The following is a 14,778-nucleotide window of genomic DNA, read 5'->3' on the forward strand; positions in this document are numbered from 1 at the left end:
AAATATCGACTCATAGAATAATATAATCTCAAAAATGAAAAAGCCAAAGAACTATGTATTTAAGGTTTCTTTCTATCATAAATATGTTTCTCTGTGCCATCTAAATCAGGTCAAATAAAAATAAATTTGCATAAAAAATGTTGACTACAGGAGGTATTCATATTTCACTTAAAAACATTTAAAAAATCTGATCAAGAAAAGTAAGCATTCACTTGATCACAACACATCTCAGACATAATTTCCACCACAAAATCTATATAAACCATTTAAATACACAAGGAGCAAAATAAATACCGCACAACCTTGCAATGAGAAACAAATCTATGTTAAAAAGATTCCTATAGCACAGTTTGTGTCAAAACATGAGTCTATATCCTCAGTTCTTGTTCTGAGCTTGAAGAACTGAACACAAATTGAGTGTTTCCGCCTCGCCCCCTCGGAGTCAGCTGGCCACGCCCACTATTGACTGGTGAGACAGAGGGGCTTCTGGTTGCTAGGGGTGACAGGGAGGGGGTGAACGAGGGCGTTAGTGCAGGTGATGTGTAACTAGACTCGTGACTGATTGGTGAACGCGGCATGCTGGGTAGCGAAGTGTTTATCGTACTACTCCTAGCCGAGTTTAGATTTGACACACCAGAGGAATGACTAGTTCGGTTTGATCCAACCACTGGCTGAGCTTTTGGAGGGGCATTTGTTATCATGGGAGGGGGGTGAATGTTGCGTACAGGGGGAACAACGGCGGGCACGTGCCGCTGCTGAGGAACTATTTGTACAGCCTGCTTCTTTGGCTGCAGCGAATCGTCTTTTAACCTGGCGATTTCCGAGAACACACTAGCCAACGGCTGATACTGCGGCCCCCAGTCTAGCAAATAGTCCCAGTTGTAGGAGCCGCTGTATTCCTCCTCACTGTTTATCACATTTGATAGGGAGCCACTACCTAGATTGGGCTCTGGTTCATGGAAACCCATGTCATTGTTTTTGTCCATGATTCCATCATGGTCCAAACTGGTACCATTGAGTTTTGTGTAGTCGATGGTTCCCAATTCTAAACCAGTACCTTCGCCACCGCCTGAATCAGAAAACTGGTGCATGCTTTCAACGGATTGTCCCAGACCTGATTTGGCTTTTGAATTGATCTTCGCAGTATCTATGCCTAACCTTGCAAGATAGTCCTGGTGGTTTTGAACGGAAGGTTCTGAAGTGTTATCGTCGTCCTGTATCCCGGAGTCGGGCATGTTCTTCCGGAACCCGTTAGAATTATTCAGGTAGGATGGAGAGCTAGAATTTATCATGGCCAACTCTTCGTCATCATCATCTTCTGCTGAACCCCGTCCGCTTGAGCCTGAATGCCCGGACACGTTGGAAGATGTTGTCGTGTTGTGTGCCGTGTGGTGACCTCCTGGATATTTATTACTGGGAAATTGGTAATTCGGAGCGATGTTGTTATTTGGTTGCGTGACAGTGTCAAATTCGTCAGAGTCGCACATCGGAGTCTCGCTTGGAGGTGGAGACTTTCCACCCCTGCGTTTCCTCACGAATAGAAATACGAAAATTGTAATCACAACTATGATGACTATGGCGATTGGGACCAAAACATACACAAGATTTACTCCGGCGCTTCCTGTGGAAGGTTTTTCTTGGACATATTTCTGCATGGCACAATCTGGGCAGTCTCTGTCGACATTGACATCAACAACAACAGAGTCAGTTTTAGAATCCGCCATCCCAGAGCTAACTTCGATGTACAGAGCATTGACTTCACGCTTCTTTCTTGCCCCTTCCTCTGCGATCTGTTTATTCAAGTCATTGATGACAATAATGTCCCCATTTGATGCATTCATCGCAAAGTATTTATGCGCGGGCTTAATTCTGTAAACTAGTCTACCAGCGTTGCCACCATCCGCGTCAGAAGCTGACACTCTTCCAATCACTGTACCTTTCTTAGCATCGCCTGGTATATCAAAGGAATATGAGTGGTTTTCAAACACCGGAGCATATTCATCCTCGTCTAATAATCGTAACTTCACATCGATTGAGTTCCTTTTCCCACCAAAGTCTTCTGCCCAGATTTTGAACTGAAAAAATGCCAGTTTGTTTGCGGCCTCATAATCAAACTGTACGTTGTTTGTAACCAGTCCAGTTTTGTAGTGCACGGAAAACTGGTCTGTACCAGCAATCGTGTAGGTGACCTCACCATACACTCCGCCATCTTTGTCATTGGCGTGCACTTCAAAGACGGACGACCCAGGCCCCATGTTCTCGTACACTCCCTCGAAATAAACTAGAACAGGGAACTGTGGGATGTATTCATTAACATCAGTTACATTCACGTGCACAGTTGTGATGTTGGAAAAAGACCGGACGCTGGAATTACACTTGGCACAGTCAGAAACTTTAACGATCAATCTGTGGTAAGTGTGTCGCTCGTAATCCAAATGCTGCATGGGGGTAATAAAAAGCTCACCCGTGCTTCCATTTATTATAAACAATCCATCTTCGTTCCCTGAGGTTATGGTGTAATACAGCCTAGCATAATCGGCTTGATCATCATCAAAAGCTCTTGCAATGAGAAATCTGGTCTCATTTGGGAATGACTCATTCAGCGTGACGGAATACTGGTTGAACTCGAAATACGGCACCTGATCATTTACATCTAGAACTCTTATATTTGCTGTCGTATTGGAATTCTTTGGCGGCAACCCGCGATCTTTTGCCATGATAATCAAATTGTACTCGGAAATACGTTCCCTGTCTAAAGGTCTGTTGAGAATGATGCTGCCGTTCTTTTGGTCAATGATGAACCTATTTTCAGAGTTTCCACCAACGATGAAGTAGTCTATCTCCTTGTTGTTGTAGCCTTGTGTATCATTGTCCATTGCCTTCGTGTGGATGATGGGTAAACCCACCGATATGTCCTCATACACAGCAGAGCTGAAAGAAAACAGGAAGAAATTAGGAAGCCGCTTTTGTGAAAGGAATTTTACAATGTCAGAATATGATTGTCATGGTAAGAAGAAAAAAAATCAAAATTTCTTATGGTAGCAAAAAATATATAGTCTGTCTATCATAACAATATTTCAAAATATCTTGTAATTAATCAAAACTCTCCAAAAGGAATCTTTTTAAATCATTACAACTATTACAAACAAGATATGTGTTTGTCAGAAACACTATGACCCCTTTTGCGCCGCTTTGAAGCTATATATTTGACCTTTGACCTTGAAGGATTACCTTGACCTTTCACCACTCAAAATATGCAGCTCATGAGATACACATGCATGCCAAATATCAAGCTGCTATCTTCAATATTGCAAAAGTTATTGCAAATGTTAAAGTTGGGGCAAACAAACAAACAAACATACAAACCAACAGACAGGGCAAAAACAATATGTCCCCCACTATAGTGGTGGGGGACATAAAAAAACTCTGGAAAGATAATTTGAACATACTCTTAAGTAATTTAACATAAGCAAAATCCTCTCAGTGAGTCAAAAAGCTTTTAAAAAATCAAACAAAATAGTAACCGAAGTTACATACGAGTATCCGTTTGACAGGAACTGCGGGGTGAATTTGTTCACGCTGGTGACCTGTACATAGACTGCAGCCACGGCAGACAGCTGAGGGGTGCCACTGTCACTGGCCATGACCACCACCTGGATGATATCGTTGTTCGGGTTGAACTGCAGTGCGCCCTTTGTGTAGATCACTCCTTCAAACAAAACATCAAACAATTTTGAATGATATTAAGTGAAATTTTTAATTCCACAATTTACAAAATAACATTTTTTTAAAGCTATGACATTTAAAAATTAAAACAAATACACTTTTTTATTTCATATTTTTTATTGCAGATATTATATATCTTTTGAAAGAAGATATGCCATAAAATATTTGTCAAAAATGGACAAGAAATGTTATTTCAAATTCCAGCACCACAGATTCACAATAAACCCTGCAAATCTCTTTTTGGTAATACATGTATTAAAGTCAGACTGGTAACTGACCTGTGGACTGGTTGATGTAGAACTGTGCATCTCCATGGGCGATTCTGTACACGATGGCAGCATTTGCACCGCTGTCCCCGTCTGTGGCATTGACCCGAACCACCCACCTGTCGGGCACTGTTGATTCCTCAATTAACACCTAGGACATTTCAAAACGTTAAAATTGTATCAATACAGTACTCTTTTTGACCTCATCTATGATCAGAATTTGTAATATTGTATTTCAGGGTGCGTAAATTGCAAACCATTAATGATTCTGGCAAACTTTGAGGGCAACAAAATGTTCATTCTTAATTAAAAAATTTGAACATGTGAACATGTTTCTTCAGATTGGATTGATTACATTGTTCTTGTATTTCAAATTTTGACAAAATCTTTTATACCTAAAAAAAATAAATCTAGATTTTTGTATTGTTAAAGTTACCATGGCATAACCTATAACAATTTACCTTATAGCTCTGCTGTACAAACTGCGGAGCATTATCGTTCTCATCGATAACCCGCACTTGCTGTGTCGTATTGACCGTGTACACTCCATCGCTCGCCTGGAGTACCACCACATAGCTACGTCGCGTCTCAAAGTCAAGGTGCCGTGCCAGACGGATAATGCCACTGTAGCGATCAAGCGAGAACATGCCATCAGGGTTCCCGGCACTGGTGAAGTTGTACATGACCGCTGGACTTTTGTCGATGTCATTCGCCGTCACTTGGGCCACTGTGGTTCCCACATCAGCATCTGTGCGGATCATGATATGTTAGTAAGCATAGAGAAATGGAGTTTTACTGTAGCAAATAAACTCTTTTTGAATAAAAGTTGATCTCAATGTTTAAAATGATTCGGAGAGATGCATATACAATTTGTAAAATTAGTGTCCGAAATCTAAGGCTGAGAGAAATCATTATTCAAAGGCTAATAACTTCTTTAAATTAAATGGAGAAAAACAAACTGCGAATATGCACATGTCCTACCTAAAAAAGAGTTCATAATTAAAGCAAAGTTTCATGAAATTAAGATAATTAATTCTTGAGATTTTGCACAGGAAAAATAAAAACTGAAAACGATTAAACACAACTCTAGTCCAAAATGACGTATTTACAATTATAAGTGTTATAACTCCCTGAAAAAATCATTGCGCCATGAGAAGAATGTTCATGTCCAACCTACAATAATTCTGCATATCAAGTTTCGTCAAACTCTGATCAGTGTCTGAGAAATTTAAAGTGTAAGGATGTATTGAAGGTCATACTGACATTGACAAGGAAATTTAGATTACCAGAAAGTTTGTTTCAGACCCACCAAACTCAATTCCATCAAAATAAGAAATCAGACAGATTGAAAAAAACTTTATAAGCCCCCCCCCAGTAACATAAAAAAACAACATAGTATTTAAAAATTAAATTATAACCCATTCTCAGATTATTTTCATCAACATTAATAATGGTGTAAAAAAGTAAATGATAAGTACATGTGTGAAAAATTCACTTACTTTCACTGATATCTACAGGTGACGTCATGGGGAACTTTGGAGGATTGTCGTTGGTGTCGATAATGTTGATCTTCACAACGCAAGTACTTGACAGGGACTGTGTCCCATCGTCTCTGGCCTCTATAACCAGTATGTACGAGGCCTGCACCTCGTAATCTACGATGACGTTCGTCTTGATAATTCCAGTTTTCGGTGGGTCTATGATGAAGACTTTCTGATCGTTGCCGCCAATGATGTGGTAGACGATGTCAGAGTTATTCCCGATGCTGTCAGCATCACTTGCAGAAACCTGCAGAAATTAAAGAGACTTTTACTTCATTTGCTTTCAATTTGGTTAAAAAAACTAGATACAACTAATTTGACCAAGTTTGGTGAAGTTCTGATGAAAACTACTTGAATTACAGAGCGGACAACATGCTGAATGTTCTAAACCCACTAAGTGACCCCGTAACCTAGTTTTTTACCCGGCAAGGCCCATGTTCGAACTTGGCCTAGACATCATCTAGATATAACTTCTGACCAAGTTTGGTGAAGATCAGATGAAAACTGCTTGAATAAGAGAGCGGACACGGACTGACCGACAGACAAGCTCACTCCTATATACTCCCCTAAATTTCGTTTAGTGGGGGTATAACTATTACAATATACTTTTTCTTTTACTGCTCTGATAATAAAATAGCAGTAAAATGTTGACAAAAGAAGAAACATAATAAAACAATTTAAAAAGTAATAATATTTACATTCATACACAGCGATATAAATAATAAAAAAATTATCATTATAAAAATTAGAAAATTGTTGTTAATACACAATTCATGAGATGAATGAAAATGTAAATGCAAAATTGTAGAACACCACATATCAAAAACCTTTTAAACCCATACCTGCATAACATAAGTGTCTGACGGCTGTTCCTCATAAAACTTGGTGACGTATTTGTTCTGAGAAAACAAGGGCGGGTTGTCATTGACGTCTTGGAGAGACACCCAGACAGTAGTATACGCATACTCATTCCCGACAGTGGCTGCGACAATCAGACGAATGTGCTGGCTCTCCTCGTAATCTATCGCTTCTGGGTTGTTAACGGTAACCAGTCCTGATTGGTGGAAAAAGATCTGTTAGTATCTCAAACATGGAAATCAGTGCCAAATGTAAGGAAATGTATAGAGAAATAATGGTGCAATCACAAAATAGTGAACTCTAGTGGAAAAATTATAACATCTGCAATTACTTAAAGGATTAACAGAAATCAAATGGGCTCTGTACATGAATACATACATATGTAATAATGTATCTATGTCAGTTAAATAATTGTGTTTTAAATGGTAAGATCATATACAATTATTTGTTATTATTTAAGAACTGAATAGCATTTTTCTTCATTTCATCGGTGTATGAACTGTCGGGAAAATTACCCCTGCGTTTATGCATAAATTAGGTGTATTTTTCCCGACAGTTCATACACCGATGAAATGCAGAGAAATGCAATTCAATTCTTATAATTACAACACAAAATTATCTTAAAGCTGAAATTCTATCTTGGTAAGGGTCATAAAAGTCCTTTTAAATCTAGCGTATGAATCTATTTTCAGTTTCGGTTTCATCTCCATAAAATGGGTATATCATTGAAGTTCATGCAAAAAATATAACGTCATTTCGCTATTGACCAATAAAAAACGCCATTAAGTTTCGCGTAAAACATAACGTCATTTTGGCAACTTGTTTATGACCAAGAAAGTAGGGCCATGAATATTCATGTTTAAATCTGCATACAAAGTGGGTTCATCGGAAAATGAAAAACAGGTCACTTGAACAAATTATCCAATCAGAATGCAGCATTCATATGAAAGTGACAGAAGTTGTAATTATTAACTGGTAAAACAAAATAAAAAAAATATTTGAAGTAAATAATGTGTAGTGATAGGAAGTCAACTGAAGTTGTCTATTCCTCTGAGATACAGAAACACTAACTTCAATTTGTATAAAGGGCGCAAACAAAATACCAGCAGATTTGCAATTTGCTGACAAGAATACACGAGAATACAACAATTCATTTGTTCACTTTACTTACCCTGCGAGCTAATTGAAAAGGCTTGGTCAGTATTTCCAGAGGCAAAACTGAACAAGAGCCCCATCTGCACAGTGGTCAGTGCGACCTTGACAACAGAGGTCAAGCGTTGGCTGTGCTCGGGAATGGTGGACGTGTAGTTGGTACTTGTAAACTGGATCTGACTGGTTCCTCCCCCTACATTGATCTCCACCACACCTGTGGGCAGGGAACCAAATTTGTATTTAAAATGGTGGACAAAGTGAAGGCATTATTATGTGTCTATTCCGTTAATTGTATTTTATCATCACAGTAAACTGATGATCATGTATACAATAGCACCTTGTGTATGAAATGAAATTCATCGTTTTAGCAATCTTTGTTAAACAAAAAAATTGTTTAAATGCTTTTACGTCATCTTTAAGTCTGAAACTTTTCTGGTGACCTTTTTATTACAATTAGATGCTCTCAAACAATAAGTTGGACATCAGTATTCATAACTCTGAAAAACAGGAAGGCTTGACCCATTTATGCCTAGCGTCTAGAAAAAAGGCATGATGCGGCATCTCATCAGGGTCTGCGCTGTTTGCTTTAAGGAATTTCTGTAAGAAATATTCTAAATATAGAAATAAATATACTAGACATCCCTAATTTTGGAAATAAATTGATCCAATTTAGAAGGATGGGAGAGTCCACTAGGCATAAATGGGTAATGAGGGCAGCTAGGCATAATTGTTTTAATTGAGAATTGCTCTGTGAAAAGGGAGTTAAATGCATGTGTGTAAAGTGTCGTCGCAGCACAGGCTAATCAGGGATAATACTTGCTGCCTAAACTTGATATTCACTAATAAGAGACTTACTTTAAACGAATAATACCATAAAGGCAAAAAGTGTCATCCCTGATTTGCCTGTGGAAACAACTTTACGCACTTGCATAAAGCCTTGATTTTCAACAGCGTAGCATTATTTTTTGTTACCTGTGGCACTTAGGGGACTGTCCCCACCATCCGTTGCCACGACCTGCAGGTTGTGATACCCAAGTGCGTCTGCACCAAGAACCTTCTTGGTTTTAATGGCCCCTGAAGTTCTGTCTATCATAAACCACTCTGAGTTTGAGGTGAGCTGGTAAGTAACGTCCCCATTCTTCCCGGCGTCTTTGTCATCTGCTTTGACAGTTATGATGACTGCATTAGCCTCCATGTTCTGTGCAATTCTTGTTGTATATGGTACCTCTTGGAACACTGGCGCGTTGTCGTTAATGTCGCCAATGACGATCTCAACGCGGACTTTCTCGGAACGCTTGTCATAGATGCCTCCATCGCTTGCCTGAACTTCAAAGTTGTACTGGCCCTTCTTTTCGCGGTCTAATACCCTGCAATAACAAAATAAGATTGCTACACAAGGAGTGGTTTTGAAATACCCACACATTCTTAATATCCTGAATACTTCAATTATTTTCCTTCTCTTAATACCTCAAATTAGGTTAAAACTGAAATTGATAAAATATAATTTGAACCATAAATTAGTAGAAAAGTTCTAATATATGTACTATCAAAACACACCATAGCCAAAACATTCAGAAATAAAGGTACCCTTTAGTAATAATTAATCCCGAAGTAGAGTTCACATCAAACAAGCTGGCATCTCCGGAATCATTGACAATGGAGTAGGTAACAGCTCCATTGGACCCTTCGTCAGCATCCGTAGCTCTGATCGTGACAACAGAAATGCCAACAGGAACGTTCTCCACAAGTAGCTTTTCATACGAGGGCTGCTGAAACACTGGGTCATTGTCATTCTGGTCCTGAACGAGAATGGACATCTCGCACACGTCCTCGCCTCGCCTATCACTGGCCTTTATTAGCAGTATGTAGTCAGAAACGGTTTCCCGGTCTAAGGCCTCACGCAAGGACAAAAAGCCTGTTTCAGAACTGATGACAAACTTGTTGCCAATGTTACCCCCTGAAAGATGAAGCATAGGAACTTTTTAACAGCACTTTCACCAAGAGGTGTAAAATACAATTTTGCGAGATTTGGACAACATGGGAGTTGAATGAGAAAAACTGCAACAAGTTTATTGTGCAAACATGTGTATTTGCTAGTACTTTCATCTAGTGTTATGACTATTACATATGACCAATATCATGCAACAATTGGTCTTATGCCGTATGCAGCAGTCTGTTCACTAGCTACCCCGAGTGTTAACCCTTTGCATGCTGGGAAATTTGTCGTCTGCTAAAATGTCTTCTGCTGAATTTCTAAAATTAGCATTTTCTTCGATTTTTTTCAAAGAACACTATCAGAATAGCAAACAGTTTGGATCCTGATGAGACGCCACGTTGTGTGGCGTCTCATCTGGATCCAAACTGTTTGCAAAGGCCTTGAAAATTCGGTTCCCGCACTGAAAGGGTTAATGAGACCAAGAAACCTTGCATGATTTTACAGCTACAGGGTCATCACTGACCAGATGGTACAATATTTTATGACACGGGTCACATTTTGTTTTCACTGAGAGAAATCTGAAGGATATATTTCAATGAGGTCAACTTGACTTTATGAACATGTCATGCTAAGTGGGTCTTATGCCATAAGCTGCCAATGCAGCTCCAGACAAGCCTGTGCATGTGCGCAGTCAGATGAGGAGCTATCCTGTCCGCTAATGAGACCACAAAAACTTATGTAACATCATAGCTCATGACCTGACTTGGCCATTGTGCAGGCTGGTTTGGCGCTACACTGGCCGCATTTTCGCATGACAAATACATTATTATCTTTATCTTTTTACATTGTTAAAATGAACATGTTTATATGTAGAATCAATCTTATATGCCAAAATTATTTTTTCTCAAACGAGCCTACCTATTATACTGTACTCGATGCGCGCATTTTCCCCTTCATCTGCATCTTGAGCGGCCACCTGGTAGATTCCATCTTGCACGAGATTTTCCGGGATTTGTAGGAAGTGGTCCTTTTCCTTGAAAACTGGGTTATTGTCGTTAAGATCCGTTATGTTAACAATGACTGTCGCCTTGTCAAACAATCTTGGTGAACCATTATCTTGCACATACACTGTAAAAAATAAGTATACAATAGTATACAATCAGTATAAATCAAGTCAAGAGTAATTACACACTTTCAAAACCTATTTGTTTTATATTCAATGTGGGTTTTTTTCCAATGGGATAATGATTTATACAAGAAAAATAATTATATTTTAATCTGATTTAAAAAGATTGGAGACCACTTTACCTGTGAAAGCATAGGAGCTTTTGGCTTCTCGATCCAAAGTGTCCGCCGCAAATGAAACAAGTCCCGTAACAGGGTCAATGTCGAAGAAGTCGTCTGCTATGCCCTCCGATATGTGGTAACTCAACAGGCCATTGTCACCTACAAATCAGGACATTGATCGACACATTTTGCAATTTAAACTACTATCACTCAGATATATGGACAGGGGTTTTCCTAGTCATTTTGGGAAAGTCTGGTCAAATTGGGATTTCGTAAATCGATAAGATGGCAAATTTGGGACTGTTTTAGCGACAAATGGACCAAAGTAGGGATTTTTTAAAATCAATAAATATTGACGCAACTTCCCGATTCCTGGCCAATTATTGGGAATAATTCAATTTGCGCTAAAATTCCACTGATTTAGGAAAAACTAATATAATAAACTCTTTATAATGATGTAAATGTGGCAAAATTATATAAATTATAGTTCTATAATTTTTTAGATGTTTACAAAATAAAATGGAGATATGATAATCATTAGAAACTTCTTTCCCCCAAAAAAATCTTTTTGAGGGGGAGGGGGGGAATTGGGATGTTTTTAACAATAACTGTTTGGGATCGGATCACTTTGCTTTGAGATCCGGTCCATTTTACAGCCTTTTTTAAATAGCAGGGAAACCCCAGATGGATATGTCAAAGTAACAAGTTGTCTATTTTGTTCAACATTCACTTATACCACAACATTTTACTATAATCATATATCATGAAAGTATAATCATGTCACTTCAGTTACTTCCTATACGTGTATACCAAAATGTCAAACTCTCTTTTAAATATTTCATTATGGAGAAAAGAATACAAAAGCAATATACACTCGCAATAATTTACCCTAAAATAAGAACAGGGAAATTTACCCTTTCCCACTCAGAAGCAAACTGAAAATGGCTATATGCAACCAGCATTAAACAAGAACTTGCAGTTTGTTCAGGTTTTATGGCGTTTGCTGCTCATCATTATCGTAGGGTTGGAAATGGAGCATTTAAAACTTGAATCAAGTAACAAACTTCTTTAAAATTAAATTCGATTTTGTAAGGTACTACAAACGTGTCAAAGTGTGTATCAGCGCGGGTAAGGGTTAAGTCAGCAAAAATCTCCGTCAACAATTTAAGCGCATTGTAAATGGCAACCTCAGACTTCACATACCTGAGTCCTGATCCAAGGCTGTCACCTGGACAATGAGAGATCCCTTGGCACTGGTCTCATTGATGCTGGCACGGTACATAGTCTTGACGAATTGTGGCGCATTGTCGTTGACGTCCAGAACTTGAACGAGCAGGGTGATCACGTTTGACTGGCGGTTGTTGCCTTGATCCTGTGCAAGGATTCGCAGCTCGTACTTGCTCGTGGTTTCACGGTCCAGTGGACTGGCGACGGTCAGGACTCCTATGAACAGGTCATTGACATCCAGTCAAACATGTGTTTGTTAACTTTGGACCAGGCATGGTAAGATCTTTATATAGATTGGCCAGACTTTCCAAAACTCCGAAACTCCGTCGGACCTACGGACATGTCCGACACAAACAGTCAAGGGCCGATTGAAATTCTGAACTCGTTGGCCCAAAATGTCTGACAAATATTTTCGGGTTTTCCCAAGAAATTAAAAGTATTTATAAAACATCGGCAAAATACTGCGAAATAGGCACATTGCCGATTTTGTCAAATACGAGATTTTGTGAAATTCGAGTGTATTCGAATTTCTAATTATTTACATTTTTCTCAGTTTTGTTTGAAATTTCATGTATGTTCTTTGGTATGACAGAATAACCTAAGGTCTGACATGAAATTCTGACCAGTCAGACCAAATGTCTGACTGAAGGCTGTTGATTTTCAGGAAGTCTGATTGGCTAGGATCCTTTTGATTCTCTCAAGGTTTCACGCATGAGCCTCACTCTGGGACAACCTGACCGTATGCATGTGCGTGAAGCATTGTCCCGTATTGGCTTGTACAGTCAGCATGAGCTCCCACTCAGCAATACACTTTACACACCTGACATAAAGCTAGCCTTCCCAGAGGGGGGCTTATATCAATTCTTCTTGATCAAATGCTTTATTAAATGACTAAAATAGTATTTTTTCATAGTTCTTCAGTTTCATCAACATGATTTTGATAATTTCTAGAGCCTTTTATATCAATCAAATCAAATTGTGCGCCTAAACGATTGTCATCAATAAGGTTATATCATCTTTATCAAAATGACCTCTTTGAGCTTTCCAAGCGGAAAACATGTTAAGACTTACAAATATTTAAATTACATAGAAGCCACAATCATATTTTCAGAAGGAAACAAAATTAAAACATATTGGAATATTATAGTTTTACCTGTGAATTCATCAATCGAGAAGACGTTGTTATTCACAGACAAGATTGAATATGAGATGACGTTATTCCCGCTGTTGTTCACATTCCCATCAGCATCGGTGGCAATAATGGAAGCCAATTGGTATCCAACTGGTTCATCTTCGAATATCTGTAATGGCGGATATGACTGGAACATTGGGACATTGTCATTTTCGTCCAGTACCTGAATTCGTACGGTAATGGCTGAGAATAACTGAGAGGCAGTGGTTGGAGCCATATCTGTGGCCTTGACCACAAGCAGTATGTCCTTGACCTGCTCATAGTCAATATTTTGTGACACTGACATTTTTCCAGTGTAAGTATTAATCTGTAAAACGTTTTGACTAGCGCTCACAATCTCGTATCGAACTGTTCCGTTAACACTCGAGTCCATATCAGTGGCAATGAAAGTATGCACAACTGTGTTCACGGGAGTGTTTTCTTTCAGCTCTAACAACACTGGGTCCTTGTCAAACAGAGGAGCGTTGTCATTGATATCCACAATGTTCACTTTAACGGTTACCACAGTACTTTTTGGACTAAAGCCGCTGTTATCGATAGCAGTGATACCGATAGTTTGGAAAGACGTCTCTTCATAGTCGATTTCCCTGATTGTGTAGATCTTTCCAGTATCCACCTCAACTGAGAACAGGCTGAATATGTTACCCGCAGTGATGTAGAAGGAGATGCGACTGTTTGCAGCTACACCCTGTACCATAACTGTTCCCACTAACGTGCCTATGGGCACATTTTCCACAACGTAAAAAGTCATGTTTACGTTCTCCAGAAGAGCTGCCGCACCATTGTTGAGTTTGTTCACAAGGATTTCAAAGTCTCTGGTGGTGGAACGACTTGGCGTACCGTCGTCGCTAGCAACGACCCGAAACTTGTACTTACTTCTAGCCTCATAATACAAAACTTCCTTAGTTGTGATCCATCCTGACTCCGGGTGAATCTCAAAGTATGACAGGGCATCTGGATCTGAAGTGCAAGAAATGAACATTCAGTCATTTAATGAACATTCAGTCATTTAATGAACATTCAGTCATTTATAATTAGTTAAAGATCCTTTGACTGATATGACACCATATCCTGGAATTAACAAGAGATGTGTTTGTCAGAAACACAATGCCCCCTATTGCGCCGCTTTGAATTTGACCTTAAACCTTGAAGAACGACCTTGACCTTTCACCACTCAAAATTTGCAGCTCCATGAGATACACATGCATGCCAAATATCAAGTTGCTATCTTCAATATTGCAAAAGATATGAAGAAGGTTAAAGTTTTGGTTAAAGTTTTTGAATTTGTTTTTTTGACCTTTGACCTTGAAGGATGACCTTGACATTTCACCACTCAAAATGTGCAGCTCCATGAGATACACATGCATGCTAAATATCAAGTAGCTATCTTCAATATTAAAAAAGTTATGGCCATTAAAGATTTCAGACGGACGGACAGACTGACATACTGACTGACACACTGAAGGACAGTTCAACTGCTATATGCCACCCTACCAGGGGCCTAAAAATACTGCTTTTTCTACAAATTTTCTTCCACAAAATGCGTAGTTTAAATGTCTAGTATTAAACATCATAAAAAATAACAATTGGCAG

At 38.9% G+C, this 14,778-nt stretch overlaps 1 protein-coding gene across 1 annotated transcript in view; it reads right to left on the reverse strand.

Annotated features, from left to right (window-relative positions):
• Positions 1 to 215: 215 nt before the first annotated feature.
• LOC127877272 (protein dachsous-like) overlaps positions 216 to 14,778 on the reverse strand; it is a 57,556-nt gene continuing 42,993 nt past the window's right edge. Inside the window, exons 8-20 of the mRNA XM_052422955.1 lie at positions 13,147 to 14,145; positions 11,970 to 12,209; positions 10,788 to 10,925; positions 10,398 to 10,607; positions 9,131 to 9,500; positions 8,516 to 8,910; positions 7,563 to 7,757; positions 6,376 to 6,587; positions 5,492 to 5,780; positions 4,454 to 4,740; positions 4,005 to 4,143; positions 3,538 to 3,709; positions 216 to 2,931 (exon numbers count right to left, since the gene is read on the reverse strand). Coding sequence (XP_052278915.1) covers positions 369 to 2,931; positions 3,538 to 3,709; positions 4,005 to 4,143; positions 4,454 to 4,740; positions 5,492 to 5,780; positions 6,376 to 6,587; positions 7,563 to 7,757; positions 8,516 to 8,910; positions 9,131 to 9,500; positions 10,398 to 10,607; positions 10,788 to 10,925; positions 11,970 to 12,209; positions 13,147 to 14,145 — 6,209 coding nt within the window. The 3' untranslated portion in view covers positions 216 to 368. The remainder of the gene's footprint in view (positions 2,932 to 3,537; positions 3,710 to 4,004; positions 4,144 to 4,453; positions 4,741 to 5,491; positions 5,781 to 6,375; positions 6,588 to 7,562; positions 7,758 to 8,515; positions 8,911 to 9,130; positions 9,501 to 10,397; positions 10,608 to 10,787; positions 10,926 to 11,969; positions 12,210 to 13,146; positions 14,146 to 14,778) is intronic.

The sequence above is a fragment of the Dreissena polymorpha genome, chromosome 4 (genome assembly GCF_020536995.1).
Source record: "Dreissena polymorpha isolate Duluth1 chromosome 4, UMN_Dpol_1.0, whole genome shotgun sequence".
In the NCBI taxonomy this organism is placed as follows: domain Eukaryota; kingdom Metazoa; phylum Mollusca; class Bivalvia; order Myida; family Dreissenidae; genus Dreissena; species Dreissena polymorpha.